General features: G+C 37.4%; 2 protein-coding genes across 5 annotated transcripts in view; one reads left to right on the forward strand and one right to left on the reverse strand.

Annotated features, from left to right (window-relative positions):
• fgd6 (FYVE, RhoGEF and PH domain containing 6) overlaps positions 1-19,192 on the reverse strand; it is a 49,952-nt gene that overhangs the window by 28,534 nt on the left and 2,226 nt on the right. The gene's annotated exons all lie outside the window — the stretch shown is intronic.
• vezt (vezatin, adherens junctions transmembrane protein) lies at positions 144-19,058 on the forward strand. 4 transcript variants are annotated; one of them, XM_057324264.1, is made up of 12 exons: positions 144-275; positions 3,528-3,665; positions 8,735-8,827; positions 10,027-10,211; positions 10,368-10,649; positions 11,137-11,285; positions 11,557-11,705; positions 12,594-12,922; positions 13,709-13,902; positions 15,224-15,318; positions 15,997-16,201; positions 16,349-19,058. In XM_057324264.1, exons 1-12 carry the CDS (start codon positions 240-242, stop codon positions 16,891-16,893), a joined length of 2,400 nt encoding a protein of 799 aa, XP_057180247.1. In that variant the 5' UTR covers positions 144-239; the 3' UTR covers positions 16,894-19,058. The 4 variants fall into 4 exon arrangements, with proteins under 4 accessions (XP_057180247.1, XP_057180245.1, XP_057180250.1 ...); XM_057324262.1 differs by having other exon boundaries at positions 15,221-15,318; positions 16,349-19,057; XM_057324267.1 differs by having other exon boundaries at positions 11,149-11,285; positions 15,221-15,318; positions 16,349-19,057.

A 19,192-nucleotide genomic window follows, 5' to 3' on the forward strand; every position in this document is an offset into this window, starting at 1 on the left:
CATTTGCATTATGTACAAAATTATACGGGCATTGAGACCAAAAGCTCCATAGTTGGCGGTGTTGACACATTTTGAGAACAGCTATCAAATACACGAAGAAGAGCTATGAATCATGGGAAGTGTAGTTCAAACCATAGCGTGTTTCTGCGCATAGAGCCGAAGCTGTAGAGATCCTTCTGTAATTTCTATCGACTACAATCCCAGCATGCGCAACGGATGTAAACATATGGCGGAGAGCTATGACTGAGGATTTTGATGAAGAAGTTGTGTTCGAGGTGAGTTTTCATCCAAACACATGCAGAGACACACAGCAGCTGATCAAGTAACGTTATCTGTCATAGATGGGGTGTTAGCATCCTGCGCTTAGCCACACAACACTCCTCCCTCCCAATGCATCTCTATAAGGACTTAGAACTGCTTGTGAGTTACTCTGCGTTTAATAAAACACAGACATTCTTATAGTATATGTTTATAACTTATTTTGCGTTAAATAAAATGTGTTGTAGGAACATCTGATATGGTTATAGAGCCAGAGGTAGTGTTTCAAACCCACAGTGATCTGCCTGGCTGGACAACACTCTGGGCAGCTGTGTTTTAAGTTACAGTAAGCTGCTATTTAGTAAATTGAAAATCTAGTAAACTGAAAATATGGAGGAGATGCTTTCATTTAAAACTACGTTAAGTGCAAGGAATACACAACAGACTATAAACTGCCAACCAGACAGCATAGAGAGATGCCTACCTAGATCACATTTGGGGCAGTAGTGACTTGCCCTTAAAGGGACAGTTCACCCCCCAAAAAATTCTGTCATCATTTTACTCACTCTCAAGGTTTTCCAAATCTGTATACATTTCTTTGTTCCGATCTACACAGAGAACGATATTTGGAAGAATGCTTATAACCAAACAGTTCTTGGCCACTTGGCCACCGCTGTTACCACTAAATCCTGCTGAAACCGAGCTGGCTGCGATAATGCAAGGTATCGACTATTTTATTGATGCGTAGGTTGTCCGTGAAGCACGGCTCTGGGATCAGTAGGAAATGCTGCTCGATCTAAAAGCAGTGTGAGTTTGAGTCGCTTATAACGTACATTTTAAAAAGCAACACCCGTCAAACATGATCGTTATAAATATACTTTATTATCATGAAAATACCTGAGGAGGCTTGAGTACGAGTGATAAAAACATGTCCTTAGGCATTTCCTAGAACTACGTGTGTTATGGTCTTCTTCTGCAGTGCGTATTTGGAGTTTCTGCACGAGAGCGCCCTCTGGCTTTCGGATGCAGCAGCATTTTACCGTACTTTACAAGTTGTGCATAAATCACGTGATAGATATTTTCGGTTAACCGGGCAGATGTCTACTATTGACTACCATAGTAGGAAAAATATAACAATGGCAGTCAAAAGTTCAAAAGTGCCCTAGAACTGTTTACTTTCCAACATTCTTCAAAATATCATCTTTTGTGTTCAACGGAACCAAGAAATTTATGACGCAATTTTCCTACTATAGTAGTCAATAGATATAGATATTTGGCTTTTGCTGTGGTCTGCTTTATTTTAGTGCTATTTAGTTAGCAGTAGCAGGATTGTGCATTATGGCATGTGTTGCCTTCTGCTTTCACTTTACTCGGACCAAACCAATAAAACCATGTTTCATGTTTATAAAACAATTGTGCATATTTGTGTATGTTTGGAAATAGATTTAAAGGAATATTTAAAGTTCAGACAACATCATCTCTATGGGCAGCGTTGGACTCATGCTGTCAATATAAATAAAAATTGCACATATACGTCTGTGGAGAAAGGGAAACTACAGTTTATTTACAGTTTATTGTAGCTGGCAGTGAATATGGGACATGTGCTTATTCTTGGGCCCATATATTTTTATTTAGTTTAGTGCATTGGTTTTATGGATGCATACAGTTCAGATATCCAAAAAAGCCTAGTCAGATTCGGTATGCTCTCATTTGGTGTCCTGATATCAGGCCTTTCGCCTCAGGCCAGATTGTCTGCTCTTTCGCACCAATTCCTCTAGCTGAGCTTTAGAGCATAAAATCCACAGTTCATGACGTGAGGCAGGTTACCTCAGCGCAGAATTTTCGCTGTAACACAAGTACAAGAATTATAAACCTCTTTAGCAACTCAAATCCAGAGGATACGGTAATCTTGCCGTCTCAGTGGTGGAAATAAGATCATGTATTTGGATCTCTGGTTGGGAACCGGGACCTGCGAGAGCATCTGGTCTATGTCTTCTGTTGAGCGATGAAGAGTTTAAGACTATCTGAGACGGGAGTGAGGGATGGGAGTGAGGTAAGGGAGGAAGAAGACAGGAAATAATGTTTTTACTCTGCTCAGAAAATCCCGCCTTAAACATCCTGTGAGGAATATCTGAATCATGACCTCTTTCTGTTTTTCTCTTCTTTTACATTTACTCTCACTTGTTTGTTCTTCAAATTATATTTGTTTTGTGTGTGTGTTTTTTTTGTTGTTGCACAAGGAGGATTCCAAGGTCAAAGGTCTCTTTATAATATTTAATAGTGGAGATGCAATAAATGTGTATGAAACCACCGGCACATAGCGTGAAAAAGGCACCCTAAAGTCCCCACGAAAGTGAAACATTTGTTGGAATCACGATACCGGTGTCCTGAAATTTGATCCTACCCGTGAGATGTAGATGCATGTAGATGCATGCACACATCAATGTTACGTCAATTTTTTGCTCTGTAAAATCAGCCTACCTGTTTATTTTATACTGCTACGACAATCTGATAGGGTATTTTCATTGTTAAATCAATCTACATATTTATTTAATACTGGTAGGATGATTTGATTGGGTAATTTGCGCTGTAAATTAATCCTACATTATTTCATACTGCCTGGTAGGATAATCTGATGTATTTATGCTGTAAACACATTCTATGTGTTTATTTTAAACTGGTAGGACAATCTGACCTGTTTATTTTGTCGATGTGGTTTAGATTATATTCATTTTTGCGCTGCAGTAGGAAAATCTGAAAGTTAGGACAATTCGACAGAACAGCGGCTCACCATCGTGATGTCTATCAGCCATCGGCGATAGACGCAATAAACGCTGTAATGTTTCATGAAAAAAATTGGAATTAAATGTTTTATTTCACTGGGACTTTAAACAAACAAACCAATATTTTGTGAACTGTGTGAAGGCACTGGATTGTATAATGTTTGTTGCAAGCTAAATTCAAAATATTATCGCAAAAACTTCAAATAAGTGAGCAAGTGACAAATATCAGTAGTGGAATTGGTCAATAGTTGTAGTGTGTTAAAATCAGTATTGGCCAAAACATTGTATATTGGTGCATCCCTAATATCTTTATTTATGACATGGAAAGGTTTGTTTTGCCTTTAGCTGTAAAATGGACATATGGCCAGTCATGATTAAATCTCAAATAGCTTGGCTATATTTTTGATTTTATAAGGTTTGAGAATTTTAGACAGTATATAAGTCATTGCTTCATGTTTATATTTGTGATTTCTCTCGCCCTTGCAGAACTCTCCTCTGTTCCAGTATTTGCAAGATTTAGGACACACAGATTTTGAGGCATGTTCACCGGTTTCTCAGGAGGAGGAGTTAAGCGCTGGTGGAGAGGAGAGGCCATTTCCACAGGATATCCTCTCGTCTCCCAGAGTGAGTGCCAACTTTCCTTGCCTTACCTTTCTAGTACACTAACTGGATGACTACTGTACTACAGTCTCTAAAGACTGACAGCTCAGCAGAGTGAAATGATAGAACTGGGTTTTTAAAAGCTACAAATGTTTGTACACTTGACCTTGTTTAATGGCTCAAGCAAAAAGGAGAGGATTAGATATTATTGAAGTAGTTTCACAACAGGTTTTGAAATACATTGAAAGATCAGATTTAGAAAACAATGGATAGTTACAGAAATACACACATGCCTATACAGTTACAATAACAACGTATTACAACTAGATATTTACATTATCTGAAGAAAATACGATTGGTGGAAAAGTTCCACTGAATGCAAATGGAGCTCATTTCTTTGCCAGAATAAAATATTTTATGGATGCACATAAGAACACTGCTGTCTTAAAGGAACAGTTCACCCAAAAGGAAAATTATGTCATCATTTACTCACCCTCAAGTTGTTCCAAATCTGTATACATTTCTTTGTTCTGATGAACACAGAGAAAGATATTTGGAAGAATGCTTGTAACCAAACAGTTCTTGGCCACCATTGACTACCATAGTAGGAAAAATTGCTTTATAGATTTCTTTATGTTGAACACACTAAGATATTTTAAAGAATGCAGGAAAGCAAACCGTTCTGGGTCACTTTTGACCATAGTCATTTTTCTTACTGTTTTGCTACAAACATTCTTCCAAATATCTTGCTCTGTGTTCATCAGAACCAAGAAATGTATACAGATTTGAAACAATTTGAGGGCGAGTAAAAACAATTTTATTTGCTCTACTGGATGTTGTTCTGTTGTATTTTTTAAAGCTGCAACTTGTAACCTTTTGGTTAAAAATGTATACAAATCAGTTATTGAGTAAGTACCTAAAAGTGTTTAAAATGGTTTTAAAGTGTTAGAAAGCTTATAGACCTCTTCGGAGGACGTAAACAACGATGGTTCTAAGCTGGCCCAGAAACTTTCTGTTTCAGTTCTTTAACACTACACAAACGTTTAAACAAAATACAACAATACAAACGTAATTTAAATACAACAATCAACAATAAAACGGGCAAACAATCTCTCATATTGAAGACCACTTCTTTGTAACCACCTGACAATGACCTATACCAACCACCTCGCAATGCACTATTAATCACTTGCATTGCATTGTGCTGTTGTGGTTGCATTATGGTTGTGGGTTTTGCACCGAGAAACACTACTCACATTTCATAAAATGTACAAATGTAGTTTCTGTTTTACTTTAGTTGACACCTTTGTATGGCGTTATTATAATGACAAATGTCGCGAGCGCATTATTACAAGGCGAGAGCGCATTCTTGTCATACGAGCGCGCGAATCTCTCCGCTCGCACGCATTTCCTTTGCTCGAGCACAAAACTGGACGCGCGCTTTCAGTTATACGCTGCTCTCTTATGAATTTTCTCTCCTCTCGCTCAGTGAGCGTGTGCGCACTCAAAATGCGTGCCGTGCGTCCACAAATCCTTTGGTACTCTTGCTCTCGAGAGGTCCTCCTGTGTGTTCCAGGCATTATAGGCTGTCAAAAGTAGTCAACCAATCAGGGATAGGCTTCCACGGCGGGCCAATGAAAACGCGACCTCTTACATGGCATCTTATTGGTTGAAAGTGACTCGACGTTTTCAACGAAGCAAGATGGATCCACCACGTTCTCAGGTAACAATATTAATATATTTGATGCAACATTATTAGTCAAATGTGTATTAGAAATGAACGGGGCATTAGGATGCTTTGTAGGCTACATATAAACGTCAGTTTAACTACCATGTTATTCAGACAAAACAGGCCAACACCCTCAAGTTCATGTGGTCCTCATGCATGTCCTACACTAAACATAGTATTGTCAAAATAGTACTAAATTGATTACCGAACAATTTAGATTGGTGTCTTAAGTTAGCTTTATTCTAAAATAATATTTACTACAAGTAACGGTACATATCAAAACAATAATAGCACTGGAGCATTTGGAAATATCATATAATATTCTATACCTATTTGGTTATGCATTTAATGCGTTTGCAGACAGACACTGTAAGTGTTCTGCATTCAGTGTTCCAGAAGTTCAGGGCATAAAACTGAACTCTATGCAATATACCAAACGCTCCCTTACCGTTCATTTATAATATACATTTGATTAATAATGTTGCATCAAATATATTAAAATTGTTACCTGAGAACGTGGTGGATCCAGAGGCGTATTAAGACCTCATGGTGCCCCCCATCCACCCACCTACCCACACGCAAGAATCCACTCATTAAAAGATTTATATATTAAAAGATTTTATAAGAATGAAACTCAGCAATTTACAATATACTATTTTACAAGAATTACACATTAACATGACACTTTTGTAGAAAAGAACACGAAAAACAACTCTTCATCAAGCATTTTTAACAATTAGGCCTACTGTAGTTAAGAGGTCGCATTTTCATTGGCCCGCCGTGGAAGCCTATCCCTGATTGGTTGACTACTTTTGACAGCCTATAATGCCTGGAACACCAGGAGGACCTCTCGAGAGCAAGAGTACCGAAGGATTCGTGGACGCACGGAACGCATTTTGAGTGCGCACACGCTCACTGAGCGAGAGGAGAGAAAATTCATAAGAGAGCAGCGTATAGTTGAAAGCGCGCGTCCAGTTTTGTGCACGAGCAAAGGAAATCGGCGTGCGAGCGGAGAGATTCGCGCGCTCGTATGACAAGAATGCGCTCTCGCCTTGTAATAATGCGCTCGCGACATTTGTCATTATAATAACGCCATACTTTCTTGTTAATTCACAGCCACACTGAATCGACTCCGCCCCCCCCACACACACACACTTTCTATTCAATTTCTATTCTTCAGTTGCTGACACAGATTCAAAGCATCTTGAATGTGTGTGTTGAACAGCAGCAGAATACTAATAACATGAAGAAAGAACAGCCAACAAAACCACAGTGTGCAACAAGTTTCTTCAACTTGTTATAAATTGTTTTCTTTTAGAACATTGTTCAGACATATTCTAAGTTGTGTGCCGTGAAATTTTGGTATAAAACTTGAATGATTGACATCCCTTTTATGTTGTTCCAAACCCATATTTTCTTCTGTGGAGCCCAAAATGAAAATTTTAGAAGAATAGTTGTTCTTTTTCACATAAAGAAAGTAAATGTAGACTTGGCCTACATTCCAAGCTCAGACGTCAAAAAAATAAGCTCCCTGGCATGTTCATTAAAGTAATAGAAGTAAAAGCAATGTTATATTCATAACAAATGAATCCGTTTAGTAAGGTCTTTTACATTAATCAATTGATTCTGTTTACAAAACTAGTCTGAATGATTTGTCGACAGATCAAATTTATGTGGTTTTAGATTAATCAATGATCACGGAAGTTAAATTAAATTACATTTCTTTGTGTCAGTGGCCTTATAACAGATTCTATATATCATCAATATTTTGATTGAAATAGTCATATTATGGCAAAAAAAGTTTTTACTTGTTTTTTAAATAAACTTGAAAAGACATTCTTATTTTTTTGTTTATTCATCATAATGCTTTCTATGCGGGTCCCCCAGAACTCTTAAAGCTACGGTAGCATTCTAATGGTCAGATAAAAGGTTGAATACTAGTAATGAAAAACATTACTAAAACATAGAAATCCTGAGTAACATTACAACTGGACTCAAATACCACACTGGACGAGAAGGATGGATGGAGGAACTTGAGCCATATATAGGAACCAAAATAATTAGCAACATGCTAATATTGTTACAAACAAACCAAAGCAATGCCCTGGAAACCACGGACAACATCCTAGCATTGTTGTATAAGTGATGACTTTGGGAAAGCACCACTTACATATTCTTTTAAAAATGTTAAAGCTGTTAAAGGAGTAGTTCACTTTCAAAATACATTTTCATGATCATTTACTCACCCCCATGTCATCCAAGATGTTTATGTATTTTTTCTTTAGTCGAAAAGAAATGAAGGTTTTTGATGAAAACATTCCAGGATTTTTCTCCATATAGTGGACTTCAATGGACTCCAAATGGTTGAAGATCAAAATGACAGTTTCAGTGCAGCTTTAAAGGGCTTTAAATGATACCAGATGAATAAGGGTCTTATCGATGAATAAGGGTCTTATCTAGCGAAACGATCGGTCATTTTCTAAAAAAAATAAAAATGTATATGCTTTATAAACACAAATGCTCGCCTTGCTCTGTTCTGCGATGCGCGTTCATGACTTCACGTAATACGTAATTACGTTGAAAAGATCACGCTTGACGTAGGCAGAAGTACCGAGTCAGTGTTTACAAGTTGAAACTGCAAGTTTTCAACGTAATTACGTACTACGTGAAGTCATGAACATTTTTATTTTTTTTAGAAAATGACCGATCATTTCGCTAGATAAGACCCTTATTCATCGTCTGGTATCGTGTAAAGCCCTTTAAAGCTGCACTGAAACTGTAATTTTGACCTTCAACCGTTTGGAGTCCATTGAAGTCCACTATATGGAGAATAATCCTGGAATGTTTTCATCAAAAACCTTCATTTCTTTTCGACTAAAGAAAAAAATACATAAACATCTTGGATGACATGGGGGTGAGTAAATTATCATGAAAATTTATTTTGAAAGTGAACTACTCCTTTAAGTAATTTTGTTGTGATGTGGGGATGGTATGATGTTATTCTTTGTATGTGATTTTCTAGATTTTCTATTAAGAATTGAGACTATTGTCCAACGCTGCTTTGATGTGATTTGTAACTTGTGAATGACTCTCTCTAATGACGTACGTATGGAACGTGATTATTAATTGATGAACTCTTGAAGTGATTATTAATTGACGAACTCTTGTAGTGATTGGTGTTGTCACTATTTTAATGGGAACTTGTATTCACATGTTTGTATATGCCTGATAAAGGTCATGAGAACGAAACGTTGTTATACTGATTAAATTTACCTGTTTGCAAGCACTGGTAGTGTGCAGGACTTATTTTCTTTTTTGCTTAAAGCTGTTAAATAAGAAATGAATATGTTGTGTGTGTTTGAAGCAGAAGGGTGATGTTTGGAGGCTGGTTGATGCACTGCGCAGCCTTAGTCCACTTCATCGAGACAGCACCACCCAGTGGAAGAAGCAGCAGCTGGTGAGTGTGACACTAAACATGCATCTATCTATTTTTTGTCTTTTCTTAAAGTCCCAGTGAAATAAAAAATTACAATTAATTTTTTTCATGAAATATTGCAGCGTTTATTGTAAATAGTTTATCAATGTGGGTCATTCTCGTCTAATCTTTAGTTAAAATCTGAAAATGCACTTCCTTCCTGTAATGACTTTCCATCTTAAATGACGTGTGTTAGACGGCTTGGGTGGAGCATCCGTTAACTCCTCCCCTTCAACTGTCAGTCTGCTGCCAGTTCCATTCCAGTTCACGGGGACTTTAATAACATCACACAATAAGAGCACAAAGCCTGCCCTTAGTTAGATACAGTGTTTATTACAGTCTATTATAGTGTTCAGTTATCAACGTTACAGTGCATGAGATTTTTGTAACATGTAAAATGCGTATGTAATCAAATAAGAAAAATAATAATAGACAAACATCTGAGTGAGGAGACCTTTTGAATGTAAAATATTTTATCTAAATTGAGTTATTTAACTACATTGCTAAATATATAAAAATGTGTATTGTGTACCAAGTCATTTTACATTTGTAAATTGTCAATTTTATTAGTATTATAGGTCATAAACCCCGCCCTCTCCATGTAAATGAATAGAATCACGGCTTAAAAACTTAAAAAATCCAATTACACTCCCAATACATTTTTGGCAAAAATGGTTTCTTTCATTTAAGTTAATTCTTATCACACTGATGTTTGTTCAAGTGTTTGTTTTTCTAAAAATATATATTTTTAGTATAGTTGTAAAAAGGGGGCATGGCAACACAAATTATTATTTGCGATTAACTCATTGGGAAATATGGGCGGGCCCTTTATACCTCAGCTCCAACTCACACTTACTACTGTGCATACTTTGGCTACGAATGATGTCATCTGCACAATGTCAGGTGCCATATCTGCGAAGTTTTGGCTTTATTTTTCTACAGTGGAAGTAAATGGGGAAGCGCCATCCATCCTTTTAACGGGCTAAAGTTTGCCATCACTTTATTTCAAAAGCTACGAGATGAAACCAAACCGCTGTGCTCCAGCACTGAAATCCAGTATTGCTGCACGGTGCAGTTGATATAGTGGACGGAATGCATTCAGTAGATTAGATGATTAGATTATTGATCCCAACTCCCCAGCCCCAGGGAGATTATATTATATTGTGTTTGTTTCTCTGCAGGATGCTGCTTTCCGCCAGTATTCCCTGCGCTGTCTGTTATCTCAGGATGTGCTGTTACAGGAAGATGTCGAGCTGATTGAGCTGTTGGATCCGAGCGTCCTCTCTCTGGGCTCAACAGATACTGTCTGCCCCAGTGCCAGCATCGCCGTACCAGCACCACGCTACCTCGCACAACCCTCTATATGGTACGTACTGTACACACCTGTCAATGAATGCTATATAAGACATAAATAACATATGCAAATGCATAAATAAGTGTTTTTCTTATTTGTGGGTGAACTTTTTCTTTAATGACAATACGAAATGCAACATCAGGATTGTTTTATTTTTTGACTTTACAGGGAAGTTTCGGTGTTGTTTGGGATGCTAGCCATCCTGCTTGGTGTCTGCTGTTTTTGCCCTGATCATGAGCTTGCCTTGTGGGCGTCTGTTTGCCTGGTTTGTGCGGTGTGTGCGTGTCGTGGTCTGTCTCTGTGTCGCAAGGCAAGTCTACAACGTCACGTCCAATCTCTGGCTATCCAGCTGGAAGGTTTGGTGAATAACAGCCGAGCATTGACCAGCCTGTCCCGCAAGTCACTGCGTCTGATACAGGAAACAGAAGTCATTTCAAGAGGTTTCACCCTGTAAGTGTCCCAACACAAACACACACACCCTCCATCTTTAGTTATGTTATGTGTGTGTATGTGTATAGCATTATGTTTGTCTGTCTTGTCCATGTAATTTATGTTTTGCATGTTAGAGGCTATTTACATTTACTATTTACAAATTACATTTATTACAAATAATTTTTTTGGGGGGAATGGGGAATATTCTTGGCTGAAGACTATTTAGCTGCCTTTTTTATTCTTAAAAAAAATGAAAATAGTTGGAAATACCAGTAATGTTTTTAATATAATATTCCTGTTGTTTGTGTGATCTTGTTTGTGGTGTGCATGTTGTGACATTTTCTTTGATAGAAAAAAAACATGTAATTCACGTGTTTAAGTTGTAATATTTCATCGTAATCATCAATCACGTTTCATTTTTATGTAGTTATTGTTGTATGTGATGTATGTCTGCCCTAACGGTTCTCGGACGTCTGCACAGTAGGATCATGTTTCACTTGTCAAGTTTACTCGACAGGGTGAGTGGTGCCTGTCCCTTTAACAGGGCGGGCCAGCTACGCAGCCAGCAGCTGATTGGTCTACGAAAGGCAGCCTATCAGAGCCTTCGTTGCGCGTTCCGAGCCTCCCGTCTGGCCACGTGCGTCATGCTGAAGTCATATCCTTAGCCAACGGCAACTTGTATTTCACCCCAAAATAAAATATATAATTAGTTTAATAGAAATTATATAAACATTTTTTTTAAAGTGTCTGTTCATTTAGTTTTTTTCAGCATTGTTGCAATATTTTCTTGACTAATTAACACATTTCCCACATGTAACTGTAAAACATTGTTCATTTTGTAAGAATTACAGATTTTCATGCAAATAATTTGCTGGCATTTTTGAACTTGTAACATCTAAGTTGATGAATCTTTGACTATATTTTACATTTCCACTAAACTCAGAGATAGACAACGTCACTAACTATGTGTCCACCGTGCCAATCAGAGAGCTGGGTCTCGGCCTGGGGGTGGAGCATCTTTCAGACGAGCAAGCGCAAGACTTGACCAATGATTACAGTCTACCTGCGCTCAAGGTTAAAAAAATTTATCATTACTCACACTGTTGGTCTGGGCAATATAGCAAAAAATAATTCATTGATACTTTTAAGACTTTTGATTATTTAATATTAATATTTATTAGGGCTGTTAAAGGATTAATCGCATCCAGAGTAAAGGTTTGTGTTTACATAATACTGTATATGTCTGTGCACTGTGCATATTACTTTTGTATTTATAAAGACATACACATTACACACATATTTAGGAAAAATATAAATATCAATACATGTTTATGTACTATTTGAATTACAAATTATTTAAATCTATATATGCAAATATTTCCTAAATGTATACATGTATGCGTTTATAAATACAAAATAAATACGCACAGTACACAGACACATATTATGTAAACACAAATTTTTATTCTTAACAGCCCTAACATTTATTGTGAAATGCTTTTATATTTTTAATCTTTTTCAAACTAGCCATAATTTGGACCAAACAACTATTGTTGCCAAGTAGATTTAGAATATACAGTAAGGCACCGGGAAATAAAATAATGTATTTTTACCAATATGTATATGTACCAATATGTACCAAACATGGAAAAGGGCACTCTGAGACTTTAATGAACGTTTTTTTTAGTGATGACGCAAAAAATGTGCAGTTATACATTTTTTTGTAACAACAATTTTAAGGGAACTGACTCATAGACTTTCCCAGCTGCTCTTGTAGTTGCAAATAGGGGTAGGGTTCATTAGGATTAGAAACTGGCTCCTGGCCCGGCGAATAAAATCCACAATAAAATCATCACAATGTTGCTTATTTAGTTTGTAAAAAAATTGCCCAGCCCATCTGTTGATATCAAACATATCAGTCTTGTAAATACAATCACACTTGTTCTTCACATTGCTTTGCAGATGTTGTTCCAGTTGTGGGTGGGGCAGAGTTCCGAGTTTTTCCGGCGACTAGCTTTGCTGTTATCTCCAGGAAGGCAGGAGCTAGACTCCAGGTCCACCCCCCTTACATATAACAGCGTCCCTTTGATTACCGACTCCCTCCATCGAACCCTGGCCTGTTGCCTTGGCGACCTTCAGCGCAGCTATGACTTCCATCGCTACTTTGAGACCCAGCACCAGACAGTGGGCTCAGGAAAAAATGCCAGTGCCCGACAGAAATGTAGAGAGCTCAATTCTCTGCACACTTCAGTCCGCAGTTTACAACTTCACCTGAAAACACTCTTAAACGAGTATGTACCTCTTCATTATTGCTTTCGCAATAGGCTTGCTGATATATGAAATATAAATGCATTTAATATAGTGCAGTCAAGTCAATTAATCACGATTAATCGATTCCGTAATAATCGATTAATCGATTCCAATATAATTGTTTGTGTAATATGTGTATGGCTAACATTTATTTTGGAAGCGATTAATCACGATTAATCGATTCGACAGCACAAATTTAAATATATCAAATATACAAAATATAACATACACCCATCCGGTGTATCAAATGATTTTGTGACATGGCACATTATCCCGCTGGAAGTGTCATTAGAAAATAGGAACACTGTGGTCATAAAAGGATGGACAATACTTAGGTTGACTGTGATGCTTAAACACTAAATTGGTACTTAAACGCCCAAAGTGAGCCAAGAAAATATATTGCTTGCAAGAAAAATGACACCACCAGCCTGAACTGTCGATGGATCCATGTGTGCTGGTTGTTTTTGCCAAATTCTGACCCTACCTTCTAAACATCACAGCAGGAATTAATACTAATCTAAAATCAAGAAAACTAAGTACATGTATTGCTGGGTACAGAAGCGCCAGAAAATTCATCAATCATGTCAGTTTTTACGTTTACATTTTATATATATGCATTTGGCAGACGCTTTTATCCAAAGCGACTTACATTGCATTATACTATACATTTGTTTCTTAGTATGTGCAATCCCCTGGGATCGAACCCATGACCTTGGCGTTGCTGTTCCTTTTTATGTTCATTGCATAACGTTGGTTGTTTCTTGTAGGGTCATAATCCTGGAGGATGACTTGGAGAAGTTAATGGTTGCTAAGGAAACGGAGGAGATGACGTGTGCAGGATATCAGGAGCTGAGGGAACGTTTACAGCTGTTGCAGCCACACATGCAGGCCAGCACCTGCTGCTGGGATGACACGCTCGCACAGGTCGACCGCATGCTGTGCAGAGTCTCCAGCTGTCCAGGTCAGAGGTCAACCTCTCAACCAATAACAGCGGCATGTTGTTTATAAAGTGGCCTCTAAAAGTATTTACAGTGTTAAGGCCACCAAAGTAGATAACTACAAATAAGAAGTTTTAAAAATAATTTAAGAGAATTATTTTATATTTAATATAGTTATATATAATATTATTGTATTAGTTTTATTTTAAATATTACAGTTTTAAATATAAAATTTGATATATATAATTTATATTTTAATTTTATGTCTTTTATTTTGAATTGTACACTAAATAAACAAGACTAAACAAAAATACATTTAAGACAGTACTATAACTGCAACGATACAGAGGAATAACAACAGGATCACTTTCAGAGCAAGTTTTACCAGCTGATCATCATTGACAGCCAAAATGGAAGATATTTGGAAGAATGTCAGTAACCAAACAGATCTCATCCCCCATTTACTACCATAGTAATACTCAATGGTGGATGAGATCTGTTTGGTAACTGACATTCTTCCAAATATCATCCTTTGTGCTCAGCAGAACAAAGAAATTTATACAGGTTTGGAACAATCTGAATAAATGATCACTGAATTTTCACTTTTGGGTGAACTCTCCCTTTAAGAACAAATTTTTAGTATGTCAGTAATATGATAACCCTGCGTTTTAGCGTGTATGATCTTAATGATGTCATCATTTGGCGCGTCAGTCACTGCGTCTTGAGACTATTTTTAGTTCCTTATTTGACTGATTTCCCTCCCGGTAGTTATTTTAGGAAGCGTAAGGGAAGTAGGAGGGTAAAAAAAGAAAGGGGAGATGTGGTCGGTGCTGTCTTTAGCAGAATTAGGACATAATGAAGTGAAGTCAATAGTCACATGATGTCCACCGTCACTTGATGAATTTCCTCTGCTGGTGGTTTAATGCAACAGGGCAAAAGGTCAGCTGTGCAGTTGTTTGATGGTGCCAGACAACTGCAGCTATTTTAAGACTAGTAACTTCATTACTCTGTGTTTTGAAGTACACAGTATCCACAATATACACTCCAGATCGAGTAAAAATTGGATTTGGGGAGTAACTTGATTTTGTCTGGTGATTTTATTTGGAACTGCAATTTAATACATGGTTAAAATCCATGTGGGAATCATTTTGTGTGTGGGATGTGAGTGGTTGAAAACAAACCATTTACCAAAAGCAAATTGTCATTTTTTAAATAACAATATTTTAAATAGTAAAATTTGCTACTTTTTTCTATAGATTTTACTTCTGTAGAATTACTTATGTCATTATTTTGTGTTAAAAGAAGTCACACACACAGTCATATAGTGATTTTATGTTTCAGAAGGTTCCGAACCGCCGGAGGAAACCGCTTTCCCAGAAGCCCCTCCCACTGCCCCAATTGCACACATACAGGACAGAGACCCCATTCCTGAAGAACAGGTACAGTTTGAGTCTTCACATCATTTCACATAACTCCATATAAACATAATAACATGCTCAAACAAAAAATGCCACAGCAACCTCTTAGCATATCGAAGCAATCTCATATAAACGTGCTAAAACCAATTAGAACACTTTAGCCACTGCTTAGCAACACCCTGGTGACCATTCAGCCATTGCAGAACAGTAAAATAGTTTTGCATAGGCAACCTCAACTCGCACTCTCTTCAGAAAATGTACAAGTACATTCTTTAAAGTGGAAATGAACCATCCAGTCAAGTTGTATTTAATGAACTCGGGGAAGCCAACCAACCCGGTGACGTCACCGTCAGCGGTACTACAAGATGGCGGCGCCCTTGCTACAAAACCTATACAAAGGCATCCTTTTTTCGTTTAAATGGTCACACTAATCTGGTTTACTATATCCTTTTTGATTGAAGTGGAAACCTATTTAATAAATAATGAAAACTTGACTGGATGGTTCATTTCCACTTTAATACAATAATAGCGATTATAATGTCCATGAACATTTCTCTATTTTTGGACACATGAATTTCAGACGACTAAAACGAGGCAAATCCAGCTGATTTGATTGTTGTCATGTGCAGAAATATTCACAAACAATTAAGTTTGTTTTAACAGGCTTAGTTGGGATAAATTGCTGTTTTTCTTGGCCAGGAACTTGAGGCCTATGTTTCGGATTCTGACTCTGAGACAGAATGGAGGGCGACCGCAGACATGTTGTCGCCATGCGAACTGGAGCGTCAACGGCGGGAACGAGAAGAGTCGAGACGCGTTTTACTCGAGCTGAAATCCGTCCTGGGAATCAGAGCCTCGGATGGAGAGAGAGACAAACGCAAGCGTCTGCTCTTCAGCGATCAAGGTACTACACACACAAATGCGATAACAAAAAGTCAGCGGTTACTACTGCCAAATTGATTCCAACCATTAGGTCTATTAAAAAGACTGGAAAATATGAAGATGGGGAATTCCACGCCATCTTAACTAACTGTATTTTGTGTTCTTCTAGCTGCTCTAACTCCATTCACTAATAAGACGCCTGAAGAAACAGAGACAAACTCTATACAGCCGTGTGTTTCGGCAGAACCTACTACTAACACAGGAAATCACATTTCCCAAGAAACACAAGGGCAACTAATAACAGCAGAAGTAGAAAGGAACGATAGTGAAAACCAGACTGACATCATGTGTGAGGTGGAAGGAGAAAATTATTTAGTGACTGAATTTTCTTGTGGCGAATCGGAGGGGGTAACCGATGCAACTAATGTCATCTGTGGGGCGGAGACCTCAGAAGAAACACAGCTCTTCCAATCACATGGGCTTATTGAAGACGGAACACACCCACTACTCGCAGCAAGAGTTCCCACGCTTTCAGTGATTGACAGGCTCACAGAACTGCATGGCTCAGAAGCGCTAAGTTTTAGCTCCGCTTTGGCCGCCCAGGTAGCAGCGCGTTCGCATACGTTCACACACATGCAAGAATGTACCTTTGGGGACTCTGAGGACGAAGAGGAAGTGACATCACAGGACATGAGAGAAACTGAGGAGGACTGAAACCGCATTTTCAAGACATCCAGAATATTTATTCTCGTGTTTTAGTTTAATTTATTGAGCTTGATTTCAGGTCGCTGAAATCATTGGATGTAGCTGGTGTGTGTGAATCTGTTTTGGTGTGTGTCTGTGCTTTGAAAGTGTGTGTATGTTTTAGAGAGCTGTATGTTTCATGGGACATTCTTTGTCCACGTTTATCATGACAGGCCTCAGGTACAGACTGGCACACGCTAGTACACAAAATAACACCAAAACGGACACATGTACTCACATAACACATTTTACGCCCTTGGCCGTTGCCTACTTGTACTTAGATTCATGAAAGTAAATGGTACAGAGTCTTATTTTAATTCCCATTTATTGGGGTAAACATGTCCAGGTCATACATCACTCGAAAATCAAAAGCGAATGATAATTTGTATTTTGCATGTAGAAAATAAACCTAGCTTAAAAAAACACGCTTTTTTTCGGACTATTAGTCATTTTTTTATTAACACATGATTTAAATGAATTACAATAGTATGCACATTTTTCCTAAATCTTATTACCACAGAATTTTTTTAAATTATAAAACAAATGTTATTTCTGTGATGCAAAACAATGGGGATTAACCTAATTTATTTAAATTGTGAAATATTTGTTGTACTTCCCTCAGTTTATGCTCATGTCGGTAAATGTATGGCTTATGAATCGGTAAACAAATGGGTGAATCCAAATATTTTCCAAATATGAATACAAATATTTTCCTCATTGTTCAGTTTATAAAAATCACTTTTTATACATCATTCAAAATATAAATTTATTTTGGCTTTGGGGTGAAATTATGACCCAGACATTTCAATTCATTTAATTGCACAGTTTAGCAAGAAAAAACATACAAAGAGATATGTATATGTGTAGTTAACAAATAAACCATACGTGTGTCCTATGGTGTGACAGCAAAAAAATAGGAAAAAAATTATGAAAATAAATCTCTCTTATGCTATTTTATATATAAAATATAAACATTAATAATATAAAATAAATTATTAACAGTTTGTGTTCTGCAAAACATGGTTCTGTGTTCCTGTCAAACTATAGGACTATAGGTCGTGGCCTAATAATTAGAGAGTTCGATTCCCAGGGCCGGCGGGTAACAACTGAGGTGCCCTTGAGCAAGGCACCTTACCCCTACTTGCTCCCCGGGCGCTGCAGTGATAGCTGCCCACTGCTCTGGGTGTACGTGTGTTCACCACTTGCTGTGCATGTGTTCACTACTCTCTGGATGGGTTAAATGCAGAGGTCACATTTCGGGTATGGGTCACCATATCTGACTAATAGGTTATTTTCACTATATTCTGATGTCTGATTTTTGGTGACCTTGAAAAGACAGCATTGTTCCTCTTGCAAAATATTTGTTTCTGTGTCACTCTATAAAGAAAAAATAAATACATGCCCTTATTCCATTTCCACATCAAACTTGTCTGTTCGGACACGGCTGGATTTCCTGTGTGACCATCACAAGGTTATTGTTTTTCTCTAAAGAATGTAGAATTTTCTAAGTATACTTGTTAAAGCAGTTTTCAACCCTATGAAATTTACCTTCCCTTTATTTACAGTGGATTGCCTCATTTTTGTTCCACAAAGAGTATAAAAATCTCTCTTTGGCATCATATATTCTTTTCATGTACAATAATGTTCTTTACTAGTTGTCGGGCCCCTTTTTCAAGTACTGGCCCTCAAATATTACTCAAGGCCTTTCATGTTGTCCGAATTTAGACCCTAATATACACTTTACGCTCTGGAAAAGCAATCAAGCTGCAGTTTATTTGCCTTAAACACTCTTTCCCCGGAGGTGTCATTGCACTTTAGAGTTACACTGAAATGTTATATTGGGACTTGTAGAATGTTAAGGAGAACATTATTAAAATATTTGATCCTATGACTCAACATTTGTGTGTAAATTGTTTGTTGTATGTTTACCACTCTTCATTCATTTTTTTCATGAATATGCATGACTTGCAAGACTGTCCTGGCAGTGGCAGACTATATTTGACCTTTTTTCTAAGGGTCGTGTTTTTCCTCCGTCCATTTTGTTTGTGAAATAAAGTATATGTACATATGTGTTTGTCTTTTGTGAGGTGACCTAATAAAGTTCACACTGGAACAGACTCTTGTGCATATATGTCTTGAGAGGAAAGATTCAAAGATTATTATGTACTAACGATACAGTTGGAGTAAGGCTGCCATCTGTTGGACAGATAAATAAGTGCAGGCTTAGCTAGTTGCACAAATATTGTTATATTAGTTAAATTGCAAATTA

The sequence above is a fragment of the Triplophysa rosa genome, linkage group LG24, assembly GCF_024868665.1.
Source record: "Triplophysa rosa linkage group LG24, Trosa_1v2, whole genome shotgun sequence".
Lineage (NCBI taxonomy): Eukaryota > Metazoa > Chordata > Actinopteri > Cypriniformes > Nemacheilidae > Triplophysa > Triplophysa rosa.